Source organism: Astatotilapia calliptera, chromosome 16, assembly GCF_900246225.1.
Source record: "Astatotilapia calliptera chromosome 16, fAstCal1.2, whole genome shotgun sequence".
Lineage (NCBI taxonomy): Eukaryota > Metazoa > Chordata > Actinopteri > Cichliformes > Cichlidae > Astatotilapia > Astatotilapia calliptera.
This window is the reverse complement of record NC_039317.1, coordinates 29,257,539-29,274,936: the sequence shown is the minus strand read 5'-3', so window position 1 is coordinate 29,274,936 and position 17,398 is coordinate 29,257,539. Positions and strand designations below refer to the sequence as shown.

General features: G+C 39.5%; 1 protein-coding gene across 3 annotated transcripts; it reads left to right on the top strand.

The window, feature by feature from the left end:
* Positions 1–328: 328 nt before the first annotated feature.
* Positions 329–16,485, top strand: LOC113008022 (solute carrier family 35 member F5). 3 transcript variants are annotated; one of them, XM_026145130.1, is made up of 16 exons: positions 329–493; positions 3,102–3,206; positions 3,626–3,792; positions 4,065–4,214; positions 5,302–5,364; positions 5,453–5,534; positions 7,003–7,193; positions 7,309–7,390; positions 7,496–7,583; positions 9,304–9,368; positions 9,490–9,594; positions 9,689–9,848; positions 10,000–10,090; positions 10,358–10,512; positions 11,720–11,820; positions 13,961–16,485. In XM_026145130.1, the coding sequence occupies exons 3-15, from the start codon at positions 3,658–3,660 to the stop codon at positions 11,799–11,801; spliced, it is 1,449 nt and encodes a 482-aa protein (XP_026000915.1). In that variant the 5' UTR covers positions 329–493; positions 3,102–3,206; positions 3,626–3,657; the 3' UTR covers positions 11,802–11,820; positions 13,961–16,485. The 3 variants fall into 3 exon arrangements, with proteins under 3 accessions (XP_026000915.1, XP_026000913.1, XP_026000914.1); XM_026145128.1 differs by having other exon boundaries at positions 3,622–3,792; XM_026145129.1 differs by lacking the exon at positions 329–493 and adding an exon at positions 504–886 and having other exon boundaries at positions 3,622–3,792.
* The last annotated feature ends 913 nt before the right edge of the window (positions 16,486–17,398 follow it).

Below are 17,398 nucleotides of genomic sequence, written 5' to 3'. Positions count from 1 at the left end.
AATATTGTTGTATGTATAAATTAGTAAGAAGTATGCATAATGATTGTATTTGTATAGTGCAATGACACAAATGGTTTCTCAGCTGTGGCTGAGCAGTAGAGACTACAGAGCACCACCTCTTTGAAGCTCCTATTTTTATTTGTGTTTGTAAATGATGTTTTCTCCACAGCCCGAGGTAAAATTGAATTAATTTGCTCAATTTAATTTCCAAAAAGACATTTTCAAAGGTGAAAACACCCATCTATAACAAATAACCAAGAAAATGAGAGTTTATAAATACCGTATGAAAAAACAAACATTTTCCCCTTAAGACTTCATACCCCAGAATTCCTTGCACCGTTAAGTGATGTCACCTGACAGGAGGCTGAGCTAATGTTTACAACCGCTGGGCTGGTGACTATTTTTATCGGTCAAAGCTGTGATTTTTGTCAGGATTTCCGGAGCATATGGGATGACGCTTAAATAATGGCGCAAACTAAACTCTCACATTCGGGTAAAAAAAAAATCTTATTTTACTATTGTTTCTTTTTCATTTTTCAATAAAGCCAGTTAGCGCTTAGAATGCTAATAGGTAAACAAGCAGCTAAACGCAGCACACCTGCGACGGCGGTACACTGAATAAGTGGACTTCAGCCTGAGCTGTGGGCAATGAACTGGAGTAGATGTCCAGATAAGTTATAAAGTAAAGCGTCGGGACACCTGTCGACCTCCAGACTGTCAGAATTTAACAGGTAATAAATTAGCTAGCTTAAAAGCCGTGAGTGGCTAGCTTTGAGGAGGTCGTGTTTCCAGCAGCTTACCTGTTCGTACCTTAAAGAGTTACTGCCAACGCTCTCTGGATGTACTACGCGTAGCTAGCTGGCAGATAGTTGGATTTAAAGCTCAGGTAAGTGAAGACTAATGTCTTTCATTAGTAATCGTTTAAAAGTTTTCTGAAGTGTGTTTTTTAAAGTTCGGGGCATGCCCACTGACAGTTGAAAAACAAGCAGAACAAAGTTTATTTACACATAGTCTCCTACTGTCTGAAAATGGAGCCATGAGCACCATTTTACCGAAATCTATCCCTCCGTATGGTGTTTCGATGGTAGTAAAAAGCCCTGTTATAACATATGGTTCGCTTCATTTCAACACAGTGTGGATTTTATTGACCATATATGTGGTGAAATTCACATATGGTACACAACAGGTAGAATATTAAACAAAGTCTGTGTAGGTTCTCAGTCATCTTAAGTCTATCTGTTCAGTGAAGGAGACCATCACAGAGTAGCGTTGGTGGCCTGTCCACCAGCCACCTTTTAAAGCAAGAGATTCTCCATTCACAACTTGTCTAGTGCGACCTTAACGAGTCTCATAAAGTCAGGATGGGTCAACAACGTCCTCCAAGGTAACAGCCCCTCTAGTGGGTAAATGCACAGGCCTTCCTCTCAGCTTTCTGAACTCAAGTTGCCTCTCAGATGAGACTTAGTGTCTTCAGAAACTTAAGTCAAGTTGCCATCAATTTGATCACTTCAAGTTAATCAAAGTAGAGTTTCTCAGTAAAATAAAATATGACATGTGAAAGAAAATAAATTTGTGAGGTCAAAATTAGTAGTTAGATCACAAAAAGTGTTACTGGTAAGGCTTGAGTTAGATATCTGCAGGGAGTGTTTGTAGCACCTATGATGTAACGTGTAATTGGCCAATGTCATTGTTGGCATTTGTGCTTGTATCAGTGGATTACGTGTTAATTACCTTGTGTGTCCTGGTGTTGTACATGTTCTCCGGTCAATAGAAACAAACAAAATGCTTTTGTTTGTTTTTCCAAGTCTTTGAACATTCCCTGATGTCGTCCAGTATATTGAGCAGTCTCCCTCCAGGAATTTGCTGAGATTTGCGAGTCCTTATATTGATGCTATGATTATTAGTCCTTATATTGAGACAATAATTGTTAAGTGGCTGGAAATGCCCAAGAGTAATCAGTGGCACTGAACAGGCCAATAACGGTAGTTGTGTACTGCTTTGACCTGACGTGTAGTTACGTTTCTAAGAAGGTGCACCTCAGGTTACACAGTAGGTTAAAAAGAGAGTTTCAGAGACAACAAATAAATAAAATTAGATCAACTACATCTCTAACCTCAGACTAAAACACACTCACAACAAAAAAAAAAGAAGTAATAAAGCTTTCATGTCACATCGAGCTGTAGGTGAACTCTTAGTATTTAAGTTACAGTCTGCTGGACAATGCATCCATGGTTTAACTCCAAAGTTTAAGGGGTACACCGCGACATTTCATATTTTTCAAAAATTTTATTTTCTCTTAATTTGTATTTGTTATCCCTCATTTTAAAAGTGACTGGTATTTGTCTGTCGTATGATTTATTTCCCCACACCACCACTCAGTAACCCACATATGAAACAATAAGTAAATAATATAAACTAAGAATAATGATATTTCACAAAGTCTTTAAATTTGTAAAATATTAGAGAAGAGTTAAGCATTTTAATTTTGACATGATTACTGTAAAGTGCATGATAAGCATGTTAGCACGAAGACAGTAGTGAATTGTTAAAGCTCAGTGTCTGCAGACCCCTCACAAACACCCAAAGCTCATCGTTCAGCAGTTAACAGAGGCAGCGATGAGCATTCAGATATGCAGCCTTTATTTCCATCGCAGCATTTTTCTATGAGGTGTTCTTTGGGCTGGTTAACAGATGCTCACGTCCTCATCAGGAAGAGGATTTGTGTCAGAGTTTGTGGGACTGTAGCCTCAAGTTTATATTTTCCTTTTCTTCATACAGATCCATGGTCTGCTCTCTGTGCAGCGTTTAACTCTTTACCCTTTGAAAGTTGACTAGAAGCAACCCTCGAAGTTCTTTTCTGAACTGATTGGTTTGTGTCATATTTCAGACTTTTTATATAACAAAATAACTGGGTTTGAATCAAAAGTTAGTGAGGCTGGTCTCTGCCTGTGCAGCTACACAAACTATTCTAATGGTCATCAAACCTCATCTTTATTGAAATAAACTGACTTGTCAAACTCATCATTAAGGAAACAGAGGTCACCAAATATAGGGGATAGAGATAAATATGTTATCATGGACATTTGTTTGTTTTTTTGCAGGTGTTTAACTGCGAGTCTCAACTTAAACTGGCTGAAACAAAGAATCTGAGTTGACCTTCAAAGAGACTGGCTAAAATTCACAGTTTACTTATTGGCAGCGACCAGGTGGGTGTTGAAGTGGTAAAAAGATAACCTTACTCCGTTAAACATTTGGCTGCAGGCAAACTTACAGACACTAACACACTTATTGTTTGGGCAAAAGTTTTCTGAAGGTTTGTTTATGTCTTGCATTGTCTGTCTAACTTCCACTTCCAGATTAAAAGACTCCACACTAGATTAGCCACATTCAAAATTGAGGTTTTGGTTGATATGTTAGACTGAAGTCTCTCGTTGTGTGGTTTCATAACTTTTTAGATGTTTTTAGTGATTAAAATGTTGAATGGCAGCTTTTTAAACAGGTTTAGAACAGGTTCATCAGCTTTAAAGTAGAAAAAAAATCTAAGGTAAATAGTTGGGAAGTTTATAGTTGGTCAACCTCGGAGCTCACAGTCTTCTGTCTGTCTTCTGATGTTGTCATCAGCCAGGCAGTTTCTGAATTTCTCCTCTCACCGTCCCGATGGAGTGGGTGTTCATCATGAACCGGATGAGCTCTCAGGGTAGCTCTGCAGCCCAGCGGAGACGGATGGCTCTGGGGGTGGTGATACTCCTGCTGGTGGATGTTATCTGGGTCGCCTCCTCCGAGCTGACCTCGGTAAGTCTGATCTCCATGCCTGTGATGTTGGAGCCAAACACTGAAAAGGCTTAATAAAACGGTGACCATGTTTAATGTGACTCAGAAAGCAGAAAAAAGCAGAATAGGCCCGCTTTAAAACGAGGCGCAGATACACCAGATGGTGCTGGAGTAACTTTACCTGACTGTGATGCTCTTCCTTCACATCTCATGAGGAAAAACTGCAGTTAAATATTTTTAAATTGTGAGTTTCAACCTTTGAAATTAAGTTTATGAAACAACTCCTTCTGCAGTACATTTTCAAGCGACAGGACTATAACAAGCCCTTCTTCAGCACCTTCGCCAAGACGTCCATGTTCGTGCTGTACCTGCTGGGCTTCCTGCTGTGGCGGCCGTGGAGGCAGCAGTGCACGGGCACCCTGAAACGCCGCCGGTCCGCCTTCGTAAGTGGACACTTTCAGCGCACATTTAAGGGCTGTTTTTCATGCTTTTACTTTTCTAATGGTGACAGGTGTCTGTTGAGCTCTTTTCTTGTTAAAACTCTCATCAGTGTAAATGTTGCTGTGCTCGCTGCTCTTCATCGTAACACGAGTCAGTGAGGCAAACATTCTGCTCAGGGGGAACTGACCCTTTGAACATGTTTATTCAGGGGGTGAGTTCTGCCTGTATGTTTGTAGAGTAGGGGTTTATAAAAAACAGAATTGTACTTATTTTTAACTTTATTTGACCAGGACGCCCTTTTAGATTTAAATCTCTCTGTAAACTGAGACCTGCTTGGCAAGCTCATATGACTGTGTCAGACAACGCAAACAGACAGGAGGCAAAATAAAGGCTTAGGAACATCAACATAAGTCTTTATAAGAGCTTTAAACTCTTCCAGGGAGACACCCAACTTTGTTGATGCAATAACTCGAGAAGGAGGTTACGTAGGGGTTTCAAATTGATACCACAGGTGCTTCTACTACAAATCTCAGACAATTCTCAGTGACTTCAACCTCGAGGTCAGGGTCAGAGGTCAGTTTTTCTGAAAATCTTGTGAGGTGAGCTGAGGCGTAGCATTGGATTTCGCCAGTATTTTTCTTTCATGTTTACCTCAGAAAGCAGCACAAAAAGTTTAGCATTTCACAAAGGAAAAGATCAGAAAATACAGGCAAGACCCCCTGCGTCTGCTCCCTTGTGGGCTCATCACAGTAAACCTTCAGCCTCCATTTCACTCTATCCCTCGGATTCTCCTCTGACATGCCAACCCTCTGCATGTCCTCCTCCATCACATCCATGAATCTTCTCTGTGGTTGTCCTTGTTTCAACTCTTTTGTCCATTATATCCACTGTCTGCTGCAAACCTGCCAAATGCTCTATGCTCTAACTTTATCTCCATTTATGTTTGTCATTCTTTGTGTTCATGAACAAAAATGACGATAATTAACTAAAAGTTATAGAATGATATAATTGTCCTGTTACGAAGCTGAAGATCAGTCTGACATCTTCTGCTTTTGACTTCTTTGATGTTTGATTTGCACCTTTCTGCAGTTTGCTGATGCTGAAGCCTACTTCACACCCTGCACCACTGACTCCACTGTGAACAACTGTCTGGTACGTAGTTTATTACTGCAGGTGTACTGCACACGAGTAAATCTTCCTGCACCTGTACCTAAGCTGGCTTTCTGTCACACCTTTGCAGAGTGAGCCTCTGTACGTCCCTGTGAAGTTCCAGGACATCCCCACCGAGCACTCGAGCTGTTTAATGGGAGACTGTGAATCCTGTGAGTACTGATGTTTGTGTCATTCATTAAAAATGCATCCCTGCTTCTGAAGCTTTCACCCAGACGTGACTGATTAGGAGTTAAAACTTCTGACCAACAGAGGGCAGTGCTGAGCTGTGCAAATATAAGAAAACGTTGTGTCCCTCAGACCTTTGCTTTCAGTGACTAACAAAACTAAATTATGCTCAAATTGTCTGTTTGATAGAGCAGTTAAGAAACAATGATTTTTTTTTTTTTTTATGCTCGCCTTCACAAACGAATGAAGATGAGCATAAAAAGCAATCATGTGTCTTAACTGCTGTGATGGGAAGCTGTGACAAGGTAAACGGTGATGGTTTTTTTGGTGTTTCTACTGAGATTTCGTTTCCTGTGTTTATGTTTGTGGCACCTGAAGCTGGAAGTGATGTTTTTTATGAAATTAAAACATTCTGGGAAGCGCTCAGAGCGACGTGTGAGGAGATAATTTTGAAGAATCCAGAGGGAATCCAGGGTGATTAAAAATAAATATTAATGAACCTTGAATGATTAAATGCCAAAAAGATGACAGGATTGTTTTGGAAATAAACTCAAACACCATGTTACACATTGAATGAGACAAATTTTGTCAAACTTTGAAAAGAAAAAAACCTCACACATAAAATTAGCATAAAAAGTAAGGCGGTTTGTTTCTTTCTTTCTTGTAACAATGTTTCTTGGTAATGAATCTCATACTGTTGGAAAGCCTGTTTATTTCTCTGCCACATTGTGGATTGAGCAGCAGAGTTAAGTATGTGGGTTGTGCTCGTGGAAAAAAAACCAAGTTCTCTGCCAATAACAAATGGCTTATTCTGCCAGTCACTTTTTTAAAAGCTACTGGTACTCCACAGCTGCCTGATTGGCTCCTGATTAGCAGAACCTTTTACTGATCTGGACATGGCCAATGCTATAGGACAACTTCATGCTGGTTTTCCACAAAACCAAGTTACAGCATTATTTGGAGTGAGCACCAGTATCTTCTCCAAATTGAGAGAGATGGGTTGCAAAGTTGGCGTTCCAGTCAGACAACACAAGAAGACCGTTTCCTCATTCTGTCAGCACGTAGGAACCAAGGGCAGTCTTTTACATGTTTGCAGTCAAGGTCTGCAGGACGATATGGCCGATGACTCTCTACCCAGACAAGCCAGGTCAGACTGCACACAGCCAGGCTCTGGTCTCATAAGGCAGCCAGGATTGCCCTTCACCATTAAGCCCATTTGCGGTGATGTCTGTAACATGTGCATTAGAACCTGAACATGTTCAGTGATGAGTCCAGATTCTGCCTACAGCAGATAGATCGTAGGGTCAAAGTGTGGAGAAGACACAGTATTATACGTATTGCTGCACCAAGAGGGTAACTGCTTTTGATGGAGGCAGCTTTAGAGCCTAACTAGGTGTGTCCAGCAGTAAACATTAAAGCCTTTAAAGATACGTCTTGTCTCTTTATTCCCAGCATCCAAAAAGCAGCGGGTGCGTTTCAGTAACATCATGGAGGTGCGCCAGCTGCCCTCCACTCAGGCCCTGGAGGCCAAGCTGTCGCGCATGTCCTACCCCGCTGCCAAGGACCACGAGGCCATGCTGCGCACCGTGGGCAAGCTGACCATCACTGACGTGGCCAAAATCAGCTTCTTCTTCTGCTTTGTGGTGAGCAGCAGTGAGAGGAGTTGGAGTTCCCGACTTTCTATCAGAGCTGGATTTATGAGGCAAATTAAACTGTGTTTTATCACAGGCCTCATCGTTGTTTTTGTTTGTCTCACAGTGGTTCCTGGCTAACCTGTCCTACCAGGAAGCTCTGTCCGACACGCAGGTTGCAATCGTCAACATTTTATCTTCCACCTCAGGTAACTCCATCACTCTCTCTCTCCGTGTACATTACAGCACTAACATCTCAAAGATGATGGATCATTGCATTAAATCGTTTCTGAATGTCTCCTTTTCCTCTTCAGGTCTGTTTACACTCATCTTGGCAGCCATATTTCCCAGCAACAGCTGCGACCGCTTCACCCTTTCCAAGCTCTTAGCCGTGGCTCTGAGGTAAGGCCGGATCACGCGGAGGGTGAGAAAAAGCATTGTGGGAGACCTCTTATTTAATTAAAAAACACCTCAGTTTCTGTCCTCTATCTATTACAAACTTACTTTGTCAATAAGAAGGCTGTAAAACTGATAAAAATACAGTTAAAAACCACCTTCCTTTTACATTTGGCCGAATGGCCCATTTGGTGGGCTGTTTGTGGCTCTCGGACCATATGTTTGAAACCACCGGGTCTAGTTCATTCAGGAGTATTTCAGATCATAAATTCAGCTCCTTTCTTATTGGGTATTGTTAACTTCATATTCCTAAGCAGCTGATTCAAAACAAATAAAAGTCATAAGCTGTCATCTCTGCTGGAGGAGATGTAGCTCTTCTTTTCTTAGCTTGTTTGTGTTTTGCACAAACCAAAACACATAGATTTCATAATCTGGTCTTCCGGCTGCACCTTTTCCATCCAGCTCTACTGGATTCATGGAAATCTTCAAGCTCTGCTTCAAATTATTTTTTCATTTTATTTTTTAAAGTTTGGCCTCTGAAGTAAAATGAATAAAATTTACTCGTTTTCACTTTCAAAAAAAAAAAAAAAATGCAGTCAGAGCTGATTTCTTTTTTTTTTTTCTTTTTTTTTTTAAACATTCAGGCTGCAAGTTCTGTTTTTTCATTTCTAGCATCGAACAACCTGCTCAACACACTTCATTCAGAGGATGCTAGTTTAGCATCACAGACACATAAACTGGCAGATTGAAGAAGAACTTGGTATTTAGTATTCTTTTGTGGAACTTTTTAACCCTCTGAAGCCTAACCTGTCTCTGACGTCAGACAGGCGTTTTGCCATGTTTTTCTTCCAAGTTCTGTAACTACCGTAAAATCGGAACCTTCAAAGACGAAGACTGACTGAGCTCTACAGAAAACAGATATTTTTACAGTAGTTTTAAAAAAGAAAAAAAAAAGTTTTTGCTTTTTACTGTTATTTGCCGTGATTTGGATGTGCTGCCCTGCCTGGGATTACCGTATATATCGCTGAAAAAGCACAGAGTTGACACTTTCAGAAACTGTTGGAATTTTTGAGTGTGCAACTGGTTCAAGAGTTGCATTAATTAGACCTAAAGGTTTGACCTAAAACAGGTTAATAGACATTGATTAGACATAGAATGGTCAGGTATAAGAACTGGAGTGAATGTGAGCGAAAAGGAAGTCAATGTCGAAGGAAATGCTTTGAAAGACCTTCAGACAGCTGGAGAACTGATGCTGAAAACCATCTGGCTTCTTGGAAGTAAAATAAAAAATGAAGGGTGGTTCAAGACTTTTGCATGATACTCGATAATAATGGGTTGTTGTTGAAAATAGCAGATTTTTCACGCTCTTCACTGGCTGTGCTCTCAGATTCACTGGTTTTATTTCATAGTGTGATTTTTTTTTTTTTTTTTTTTTTTTTTTTTTTTTTTTTTTTCCCCCCCCCTCTTTCTCAACCATCTTTGTTTCCGCTCGGTTAGAGGCAGATTGTTTTCCTTCAGAGAGACTGACTGTTTGATCCTACTGCTGATTAAACCCTGTGCTGCACCTGATTAAGAAAATCATCACATTATTCATTTCTTTCTACAGTTTTGTGTTTTTCAGAAAATCTGAGCATTGTAGCTGTGTTATATTTTCTCTCTCTGCGTTTTCTATTTTTAACATGTTCGTTTTTAATTGTGAGATTAATTCAGTGCCTCTCTTGTTTAGCATGGGAGGCGTTGCCCTCGTGAGTCTCTCCAGCATGGACATCTCGGATGGGAAAGGAGTCATCGGTCAGTGATTTCCAACTTTTTCTTTATCACAGAGGCCTCGTACAGGCATCACCTTGTTCCTAGTCTGTTGGTGTAATACAAAAAAAACACATCTAATGTAATGATTTGTATTTCTATGAAGGTTCCCTGTGGTCGCTGGCTGGGGCGATGCTCTATGCCGTCTATATCGTAATGATCAAGCGGCGAGTGGATCGGGAGGATAAGCTCGACATCCCAATGTTCTTTGGTAGGAGAAGTGTTTGTTTTAAAGGCTCAGCGGTCACCTCTGTAGTCTCACTCCATGAAGTTGTCTAAATTGGGGTGTGCTGTGCGTCTCTCAGGGTTTGTGGGTCTGTTCAACCTGCTGCTGCTGTGGCCTGGCTTCCTCCTGCTCCACTACACCGGCTTCGAGGCCTTTGAGCTCCCCAGCCAACTCGTGTGGACGTACATCCTCATAAACGGCCTCATCGGCACCGTTCTGTCCGAGTTCCTCTGGCTCTGGTGAGCTGGGTTACATTTTGTATCAGGTCACGATAGTGACACCAAATCATCAACGTTCACACTACCATGAAGGCCACGAGGAGTTGTGTTTGAATAATGTATAGCTTTCAGAGAAGTGGTGATTTTTAGTGACGAGTCTTTGTGTCCTCAGGGGCTGTTTCCTCACATCTTCTCTAATTGGGACTCTGGCATTGAGCCTCACCATCCCACTTTCCATTATGGCTGACATTTGCATGCAGAAGGTGAGAGTTTGAGATAAAATTGTACGTAATTTTGTTGGTTTTGTGTGAAATCAGCAAGAAAACTGTCAAAATTGTATCTAAATGACTCCGAATGGGTTTACTTAAGGTACTTTTATCTATTTTAACTAACTCTTTGTGATTCATTCTTATAAGGGTCCTTTAATCACAGAATAAAATGTTTAATGCATGGAAAACACTCCACACCACACCTTTAATGGCACGGATTGTGTTAAATTAGTTTCCCCTCATATGTGTGTGTGTCGACAGGTGCGTTTCTCATGGTTGTTTTTTGCCGGAGCGGTCCCTGTCTTCCTCTCCTTCTTCATCGCCACACTTTTATGTCACTACAACAACTGGGACCCAGTGCTGGTGGGGCTGAGGAGGGTTTACGCCTTCATCTGCAGGAAGCATCGCATTCAGAGGTACGAGACTATAAACATTTATCATCAGAGGGTTTTTCTTCTTTTAAGGCCTCCATTGGTGAGCCACGGTGCATGAAAAGAGGAAATGCTGCTGAAAGCCGTTCCTATCAGCAGCAACTCTGTTCATGGATTGTGACAATAATCTCAGATATGATAACAGCTAAATTAGGATTAGGAGTTATGCTCCGGGGCTGGAAAACCAAGTCAGGAAGTGTAGAAAACTGAAACTCCTCTTATAAGGTTGGCTCCGGAACACAGACTGTACGTAAAAGATGGACGTGCCCACCCAGCTTGACAGGAGCCTTTTCTCCGTCGTCATCTTAGTGCTTTGAGATGTGACAAGTTAGTGCAACCACATGCTTGATAACTTGATAGGTAGTGAGTGTAATTGTTTGGTGATTGTAAGAATGACCAAAATATATAAAACAAAAAACTTACAGGCTGGTGGAATATTGGGAAAATAAGTAAATTTGAGCAGAATTTTGCTTTTATTTTTATTTTTTTATTTTTTTTTTTGGGATGAATAACCATAAATGTAATTACACTTTGACTAGAGCCAAATGCATTTTAATTTCTCAATACCGCGTTTGTTCAAACTCTTATTTAAGCAAATGAACATCAGTGAAATGAAAAAACAAAGCAAAAATAGAGCACATCATTTGAAACAAATGAGTCTTTTTGGACTTTATGGGCACAAATTGTCTGTATTATCCACTTTTATTTGTGTACAGTGAGGCTCCAAATGTAGCGGCTGTGTCATTTGTGATGCAGCTGCAAAAAGCTGCTTAATGGCTTGTGTGTTTGTAAAAGGCAGATGGAAGTTGTAGCTGTGCACACACCTGAGAGCAGGCAAAGCTAATGTACTCTGAAGCCTGTGCAGGAAGTGAGTCATCACACGCCTGGTGTTTTTAAGAAGTCAAAGCTTTTAAGTTTGTAAAAAGAAAGTGAGTTGTTGTTGTGCGTCTGTGGTGTGTGACCTATTAAAAATGGATTGACCTTCACTCTGACCCACACTTTGGATAATGCAGTCCATTTGTGGCTTGCAGTCTTGCTAAGTTAAGTCTGTAATCAGCTGTACATGCTTCACTGACTAACCTCTCTGCACAGCGCTCTTCTGCTTTTTGGTTAGCGGTGATTATAATAATAATGATGGTTGTCAGGATGACGACTGTGATGATGATTGACATCCTGTTTTCTCCATCCGCAGGCTGCCAGATGACAGCGAGCAGTGTGAAAGCCTTATTCCCCTCCACACCGTCTCCCCCGGCGAAGGAAGCTTCTGCTCGTGATCCGGCAGTCAAACAAAATGTAAATCCCACTCGACCTTTTCTGGTCTTGGTTTGTGCGCTGTTTACGTCTGTATTTGTGTTTGTGAAAGGCTGCTAGAGTCAATCTTAGACTGAAAGAATAACAAATCAAAAGTAGTCATTTGTGTACTCTGACTGACTGATGGTGCTGCAGGATACGGAGGACCGAAACTGTCCAGATTAAAATGTGAATAAACAAAAACAAATAAGAGACTCGCTCATTCAGCAATAGCAAAATAAATATTCCATTAAATCAGCGCAAATGTTACAAATAAATACTCTTAATATACAATTACCTATTTAATTTTCTATTTTGTACATGTAGTATATATTTTTGTATTATTTTTTCCCTTGATCCTTATTTGCTTTTTAATTAAAGCAAGTAAACTAATTTTATTTTGTCTTGCCCCTAAAGTGTTCAAAAAAATAAAAAAAACTTAAAGTAATTTGATTAAAAACACAATTGCTTTTGAAAATTATGTTTGTCTTCTATATTTATTTAATGTTCTTTAATTTAATTTCGTATTTTCTTTGGATATTTAATTAAAATATGAATTTAATTTTCTTCTTTTAACATTTAGAATTCTTAATATAACTTATGGCCACAATTATTATTAATTAATTATGTATTGCCACAAAATGCACTAGCATAAAATATAATTCACCAGCAGTATTAATATTGTATTAAAGAGACCAAATTCAATTAAATTTAAAATTCAATTCAGTTGTGACAGATTAATAAACATATTTTGCATGTTTTGTCCTAAACTTCACTATTTTCCCCATTTAATAGAACAATTTATTCCTGGCATTTCTCTTAGATTTAAGTGTTTAAGTTAATTTTGTATTTTTTTTTATTTATCGCCAATAAAAGTAAGGAACAAACTAAGGCAAAAATGTATAACAATAATCTGAAAATGGTACTGGAAGGTAGGATTTCTTTTTAGAAGAAGAAACCCTAGTATTAATTAATGTGTTGGAAATTACATAAATAGGGGAATTAAAATAAAGTTAATGAAATACAGAGGGAAATTAAAATAGTAGTAATCTGTGTCATAAATTATTTTGATAAAGATATTTTTGGAGGATTTACTGGTGTATTATTGTTCTTTTCAGACATTTATTTAGTTTGGATTTTGGCAGTTTTGGTCCTTCATAGTTACTTCTAACCTAAATTTCCTCTGCAGTGTGAAAACCGACAATGAGAAATCCAAATAGAAACGTATTGGATTTTTAGTCTCTTTTTAGCTCATTGTTTCGGTTTTCCACATTTTTTTTTTTCTGTCCTCAGTGTAGTTTGAAGGCAAAGGGAATAAAAGAAAAGGAAACCATAAGGAATAGATGTTATTTCATTTCACGTCTCATCCTCAAAAACACATTATAATATGTCCACACTTTGCTTTGAGCTTGGCAGCCTAAAAAAAACTTCCACTTTAATGCAAAATCCTGTGACAGGTTTGTTCCCTAAACAAGCCGATAATATTTACCAGAGTTAGCCATTTGCCTTGAACATCTGTCCGACGTCCAGCCTAAATATTTTAGATAGAAGTCACTTGTCTCTGGTCATTGCTTTAGTGGAGCTATGATTCGATTTCGCAGCAGAGCTGAGGGGATCTGACCTCAGCGTGCAGTTTCTAACAGGACTGTCACCCAATAATAAATGCTGATCTTACTATTTCATTACAGATCAAGTATCAGCTCATCATGTAACAGTGCCACAAACTCTTGTATTCTCAGACAACGCCACCTTCCAACAACACGGGCAAAGTGTTTTATATTTTACTTACTTGGATAATTTATTCAATGCAAGTATGATAATAAGGAAAAATATTCAAATAATATAAGAGGACACACAGTGTTGATCCACAAATGTAAAGGGGTCTTACAACCTGTGCAGGTGGGATATTTCAGGTAAACTACTGTAACTGATGACCTTCAAGGCGTGTTTAATCAGTGTTGCTTCAGCAGGCTGAGGTGTGATCACTGCTGGTATAAAACGTCTTCTTTTTGTCTTGTGTTTTGTTTTCTTGAAGCCTGGCAGTGAAAGCGTTTCCTATTAAAATAGGAGGTTTTTGTTATGTTGAGTTTCTGTAAGCGCACAGTTTTTGTCTCTGACAACATTTTTTTCTTCTCTCTTGCAGGGCGGCCATCGTGGATCTGGCTGAACTGACAATCGGGAAGCTTTCAGAGACATTGAACGTACCCCCAGTGCCTCCCATTACATCTTATTTATTTTCTACAGTGTTCAGATTTAGTTCTGGAAGCTCGGTTTTATCATCACGCTTCCATCCAACACTACAGACTAAAGATTTCCTCATTTTTGCTTATTTTCTGTCTAAAAGAAAGAAACGGTACGTCACTCAAGATGCAGGGCTTCATTATCAGTGATATTGCCAAATTAAACCGTTAATATGGGAGAAGACTTCCTTTTGGTCTACTGAAGGATCCTAAGAAATGACAATCTATTGGACACAAAGTGTTGTTTATTATTTCCAAATGGTTCCTGTGACGCATAACTGTTGTTGAGTTGTTTTCACGACCAGAGATCTGGCAGAACTGGAAACGCTGGACACGGACGAGCTCCTGGTACCCAGCGGGGGCGGCTCGGGTAGTCAGAGCGACCTCTGTGTCTCCACTTTATAAACACTAGACAGACAACACTACAGCCGAACAGGACAGCATCACGTCTTGTTTTCTCAGTGCTGGATTCTAAACACGAGCTCCAAATGGGATAGAAAGCCTTCAAAAAAAGTTCTGCTCCTAAAAATAAAAACCCACGTCAAGTTTGGATTGAGCTCATCTCCCCTTTAAGGTCGTCTCTGAGTGAAACTCTGGACCTCTTCCAGCACCCCGACTCCTTGGACGTTCCTCCTGTTTTGATTGTTTGCATTTGATTTTGGGACAGTTTACACGGTTGTTAGATCACATCGTCCCAGGTAGGGCACAGAGTTGCATCTACAGGGTTACACACAAGGAATTCATCAACGTAGCCACGGTGATGTCACCCATTTTGAAGCCTTACCCGAGGAATCTGTCGGATACGTGTCCATGACACTGTTTTCTTCCGTCCTTTGCACGGCTTCAAGTCACACTGGGAGCGTTTAACGACTCCATAATCTTTTATTTTTAAATTTAAGCTGTTCCTGTGTCTGACTTCCTGCCCTCCTCATCAGCTTGCAGTGACTTTGAGCAGTACGGAACAGGAACTTATCAGTCTTTTGAAACACGCTGCGGGAAAACAGGAGGAATCGAAAGCCAAAGCTTTTTCGGTTATACTAGAACTTCACTCAACTGATGCATTAACTTCTTGGACCGACTGCAACTCTCAGAAAGCCTTATAATTAATGAGGTAACTGCATTAAAATGCTCCAGAAGCCTCAAACAGCACAAGAAAGGTTTGGAGGTTGCGTCCAGGGGCTCCAGTGGACAATGAAAGAACAGCAGCATTTGGCACGTTTGCCTTTACTCTTTCTCTCATCACTTTAAGTTCGTCTGTCAGGTTATTTAGTTTTTTGTTGTTTTTTTTTAAAGTTGGGGTGTTCACAGTGACACTCAGGTCGTTTAAGAGCACAATCTTCTCTCGCAGTGCCACCTACTGGCCAGGTTTGGCACCCTGGAACAAACAGGCACACTAATGGATACACAGAAGTGAAAGTACGCAGTCAGAGCTGGATACTAAAGGAGTGTTCTTGGCTTATAGTTGTGTTAGAAGAGGTCCAGTGTTTCCTGAGGAAACTACCTTGAAGGGGAGATCAACCGAAATCAAACCAGACTGGAGTCACCGAACTTTGTGATCGCCTTCGTGCAATAAAAACAGTTGTCTGCAGTTTCCTTTGTTAAAAAGGTTTGTAAATAGTGTACACAGTGAAACATGTACATGGAACTGTTTTATTTTTGACCTACAAATGACCACTAAAGATTCATATTTTATATCCGTGTCTTCTGGAACGACTGCCGCCACAGGAAGCTTTCGCTCTGCAGCCAAAACTCGCTGATATTTCACCACCTGAACTGGACTGTGTGTGATTTTATTTTACATCTTAAGTGAAGAAAAAATATTTACTGTGCTTGTGATTTTATGTGACAAGAAGGAGCCGTGTTGTTCTGTCATCAGCCTCAGTGTTGGTCATGTCAGCACTACCGATGGAATTGAGCTGCTGATGTTGTTCCCTTCATCCTTTTAAATATGTGCATCTTCATGGTGTTGTTTTTTTTTTTTTTTTTTTTTTTTCCTGCACTCATCTCTGACTGAGCGTTTCGAGTGGAGGAGGTAATAGCCGTTCTGTGAGGGTGAATTAACGAGTTGAGCACTTTAAGTGACAGAAAAATTATTGCACTTTCTGTGTTTTTTGCCAATCAGTCAGTCCCATCTTTCAGCCACGACTTCAGGTTTGAACACTGAGAGTCTATGGTTCCTGAAAAGCGTTGATTATTTCTGTCTTATCATGGTGCTCGTGGAGTGCTGATTTTCTTTCTCAGGTTCTTTGTTTTGTCTTTACTGTCTGAGCGTTATCTTTGTCTTTAAAGTGTCTTTGATGCTGAGGATGTTATACAACCTAAATGAAGGCTAACCTTATACCAACCTAAGCTCTTGAATAGTCTTATTTTGCAACTCTTGTTTTCATACTTCGGTGCACTATTAAAAAATATCTTTTAAATATCTGCATTTGAGGGTGTATTTATTCAGTTGTGTAAATTTTAACCAGATGTGACATTTTCATTGCTGACATCTTGGTTTTTTTTTTGGGGGGGGTTGTTTTTGTTTTTTTGTTTTGTTTTTTGACAAGTAAACAACACACTGCACTGGTAAGGTAAAGCAGACCCTGGGTTATCTTTGACTCTTATGTGTCCATGATTTACAAAACAAGAATCATGCTGTACGAAGCATGACAGCTGTAAGTGTGAATATATACTTTTCTGATGAGTTTACTTTCCCATAGACGTCCATACAACCCAACTTCTTTATTTTTGCAGCCAGAGGAGTCGCCCCCTGCTGGACGTTACGAGTGAAAAAAAGTTTAAAAGTTGTTTTGTTTTTTTTATTCAAAATATTTTAATGGTGAATTTGTGGATATAGTTTAGAAAGAAAAAAAGAAGACTGAAAACAAACTGTTTACAATGAATACAAAACAGAACTTTTCATGTTAAACATTGTTTTCCTCTCTTATTATTTACCAAACAAGCAACGAAGAAAAACAAACCCAGAGGGGAGAAAATTTTTTTTTTTTTTTTATTTGACTATTGCCTGCTAAATTAGATTTTTTTTCCCCCTTCCTCGTTATTTATGAAACGCTGAAAAGTTACTTTGTTACAAATGTAAATGTTTTATATTTTGGTGGAGAAAGATGGAAACGGTATACAAGGTAAAAAAAAAAAAAATAAAAAAAAAAGTTTGTAGAGTTCTAACTAGACTAAAAGTCAATATTTGGTATAACCACCTTTTATTCTTCAGCACAGTCTGAACTGTTTAGGAAGCTTTGTTTTAATTCCTTTAACTAGTCTTCTAGTTCTCCGGGTTTCTTCAATAATGTTGAGGTCTGGACTTGGAGCCCAATCCATGACTGATAGTTTTCCACTGT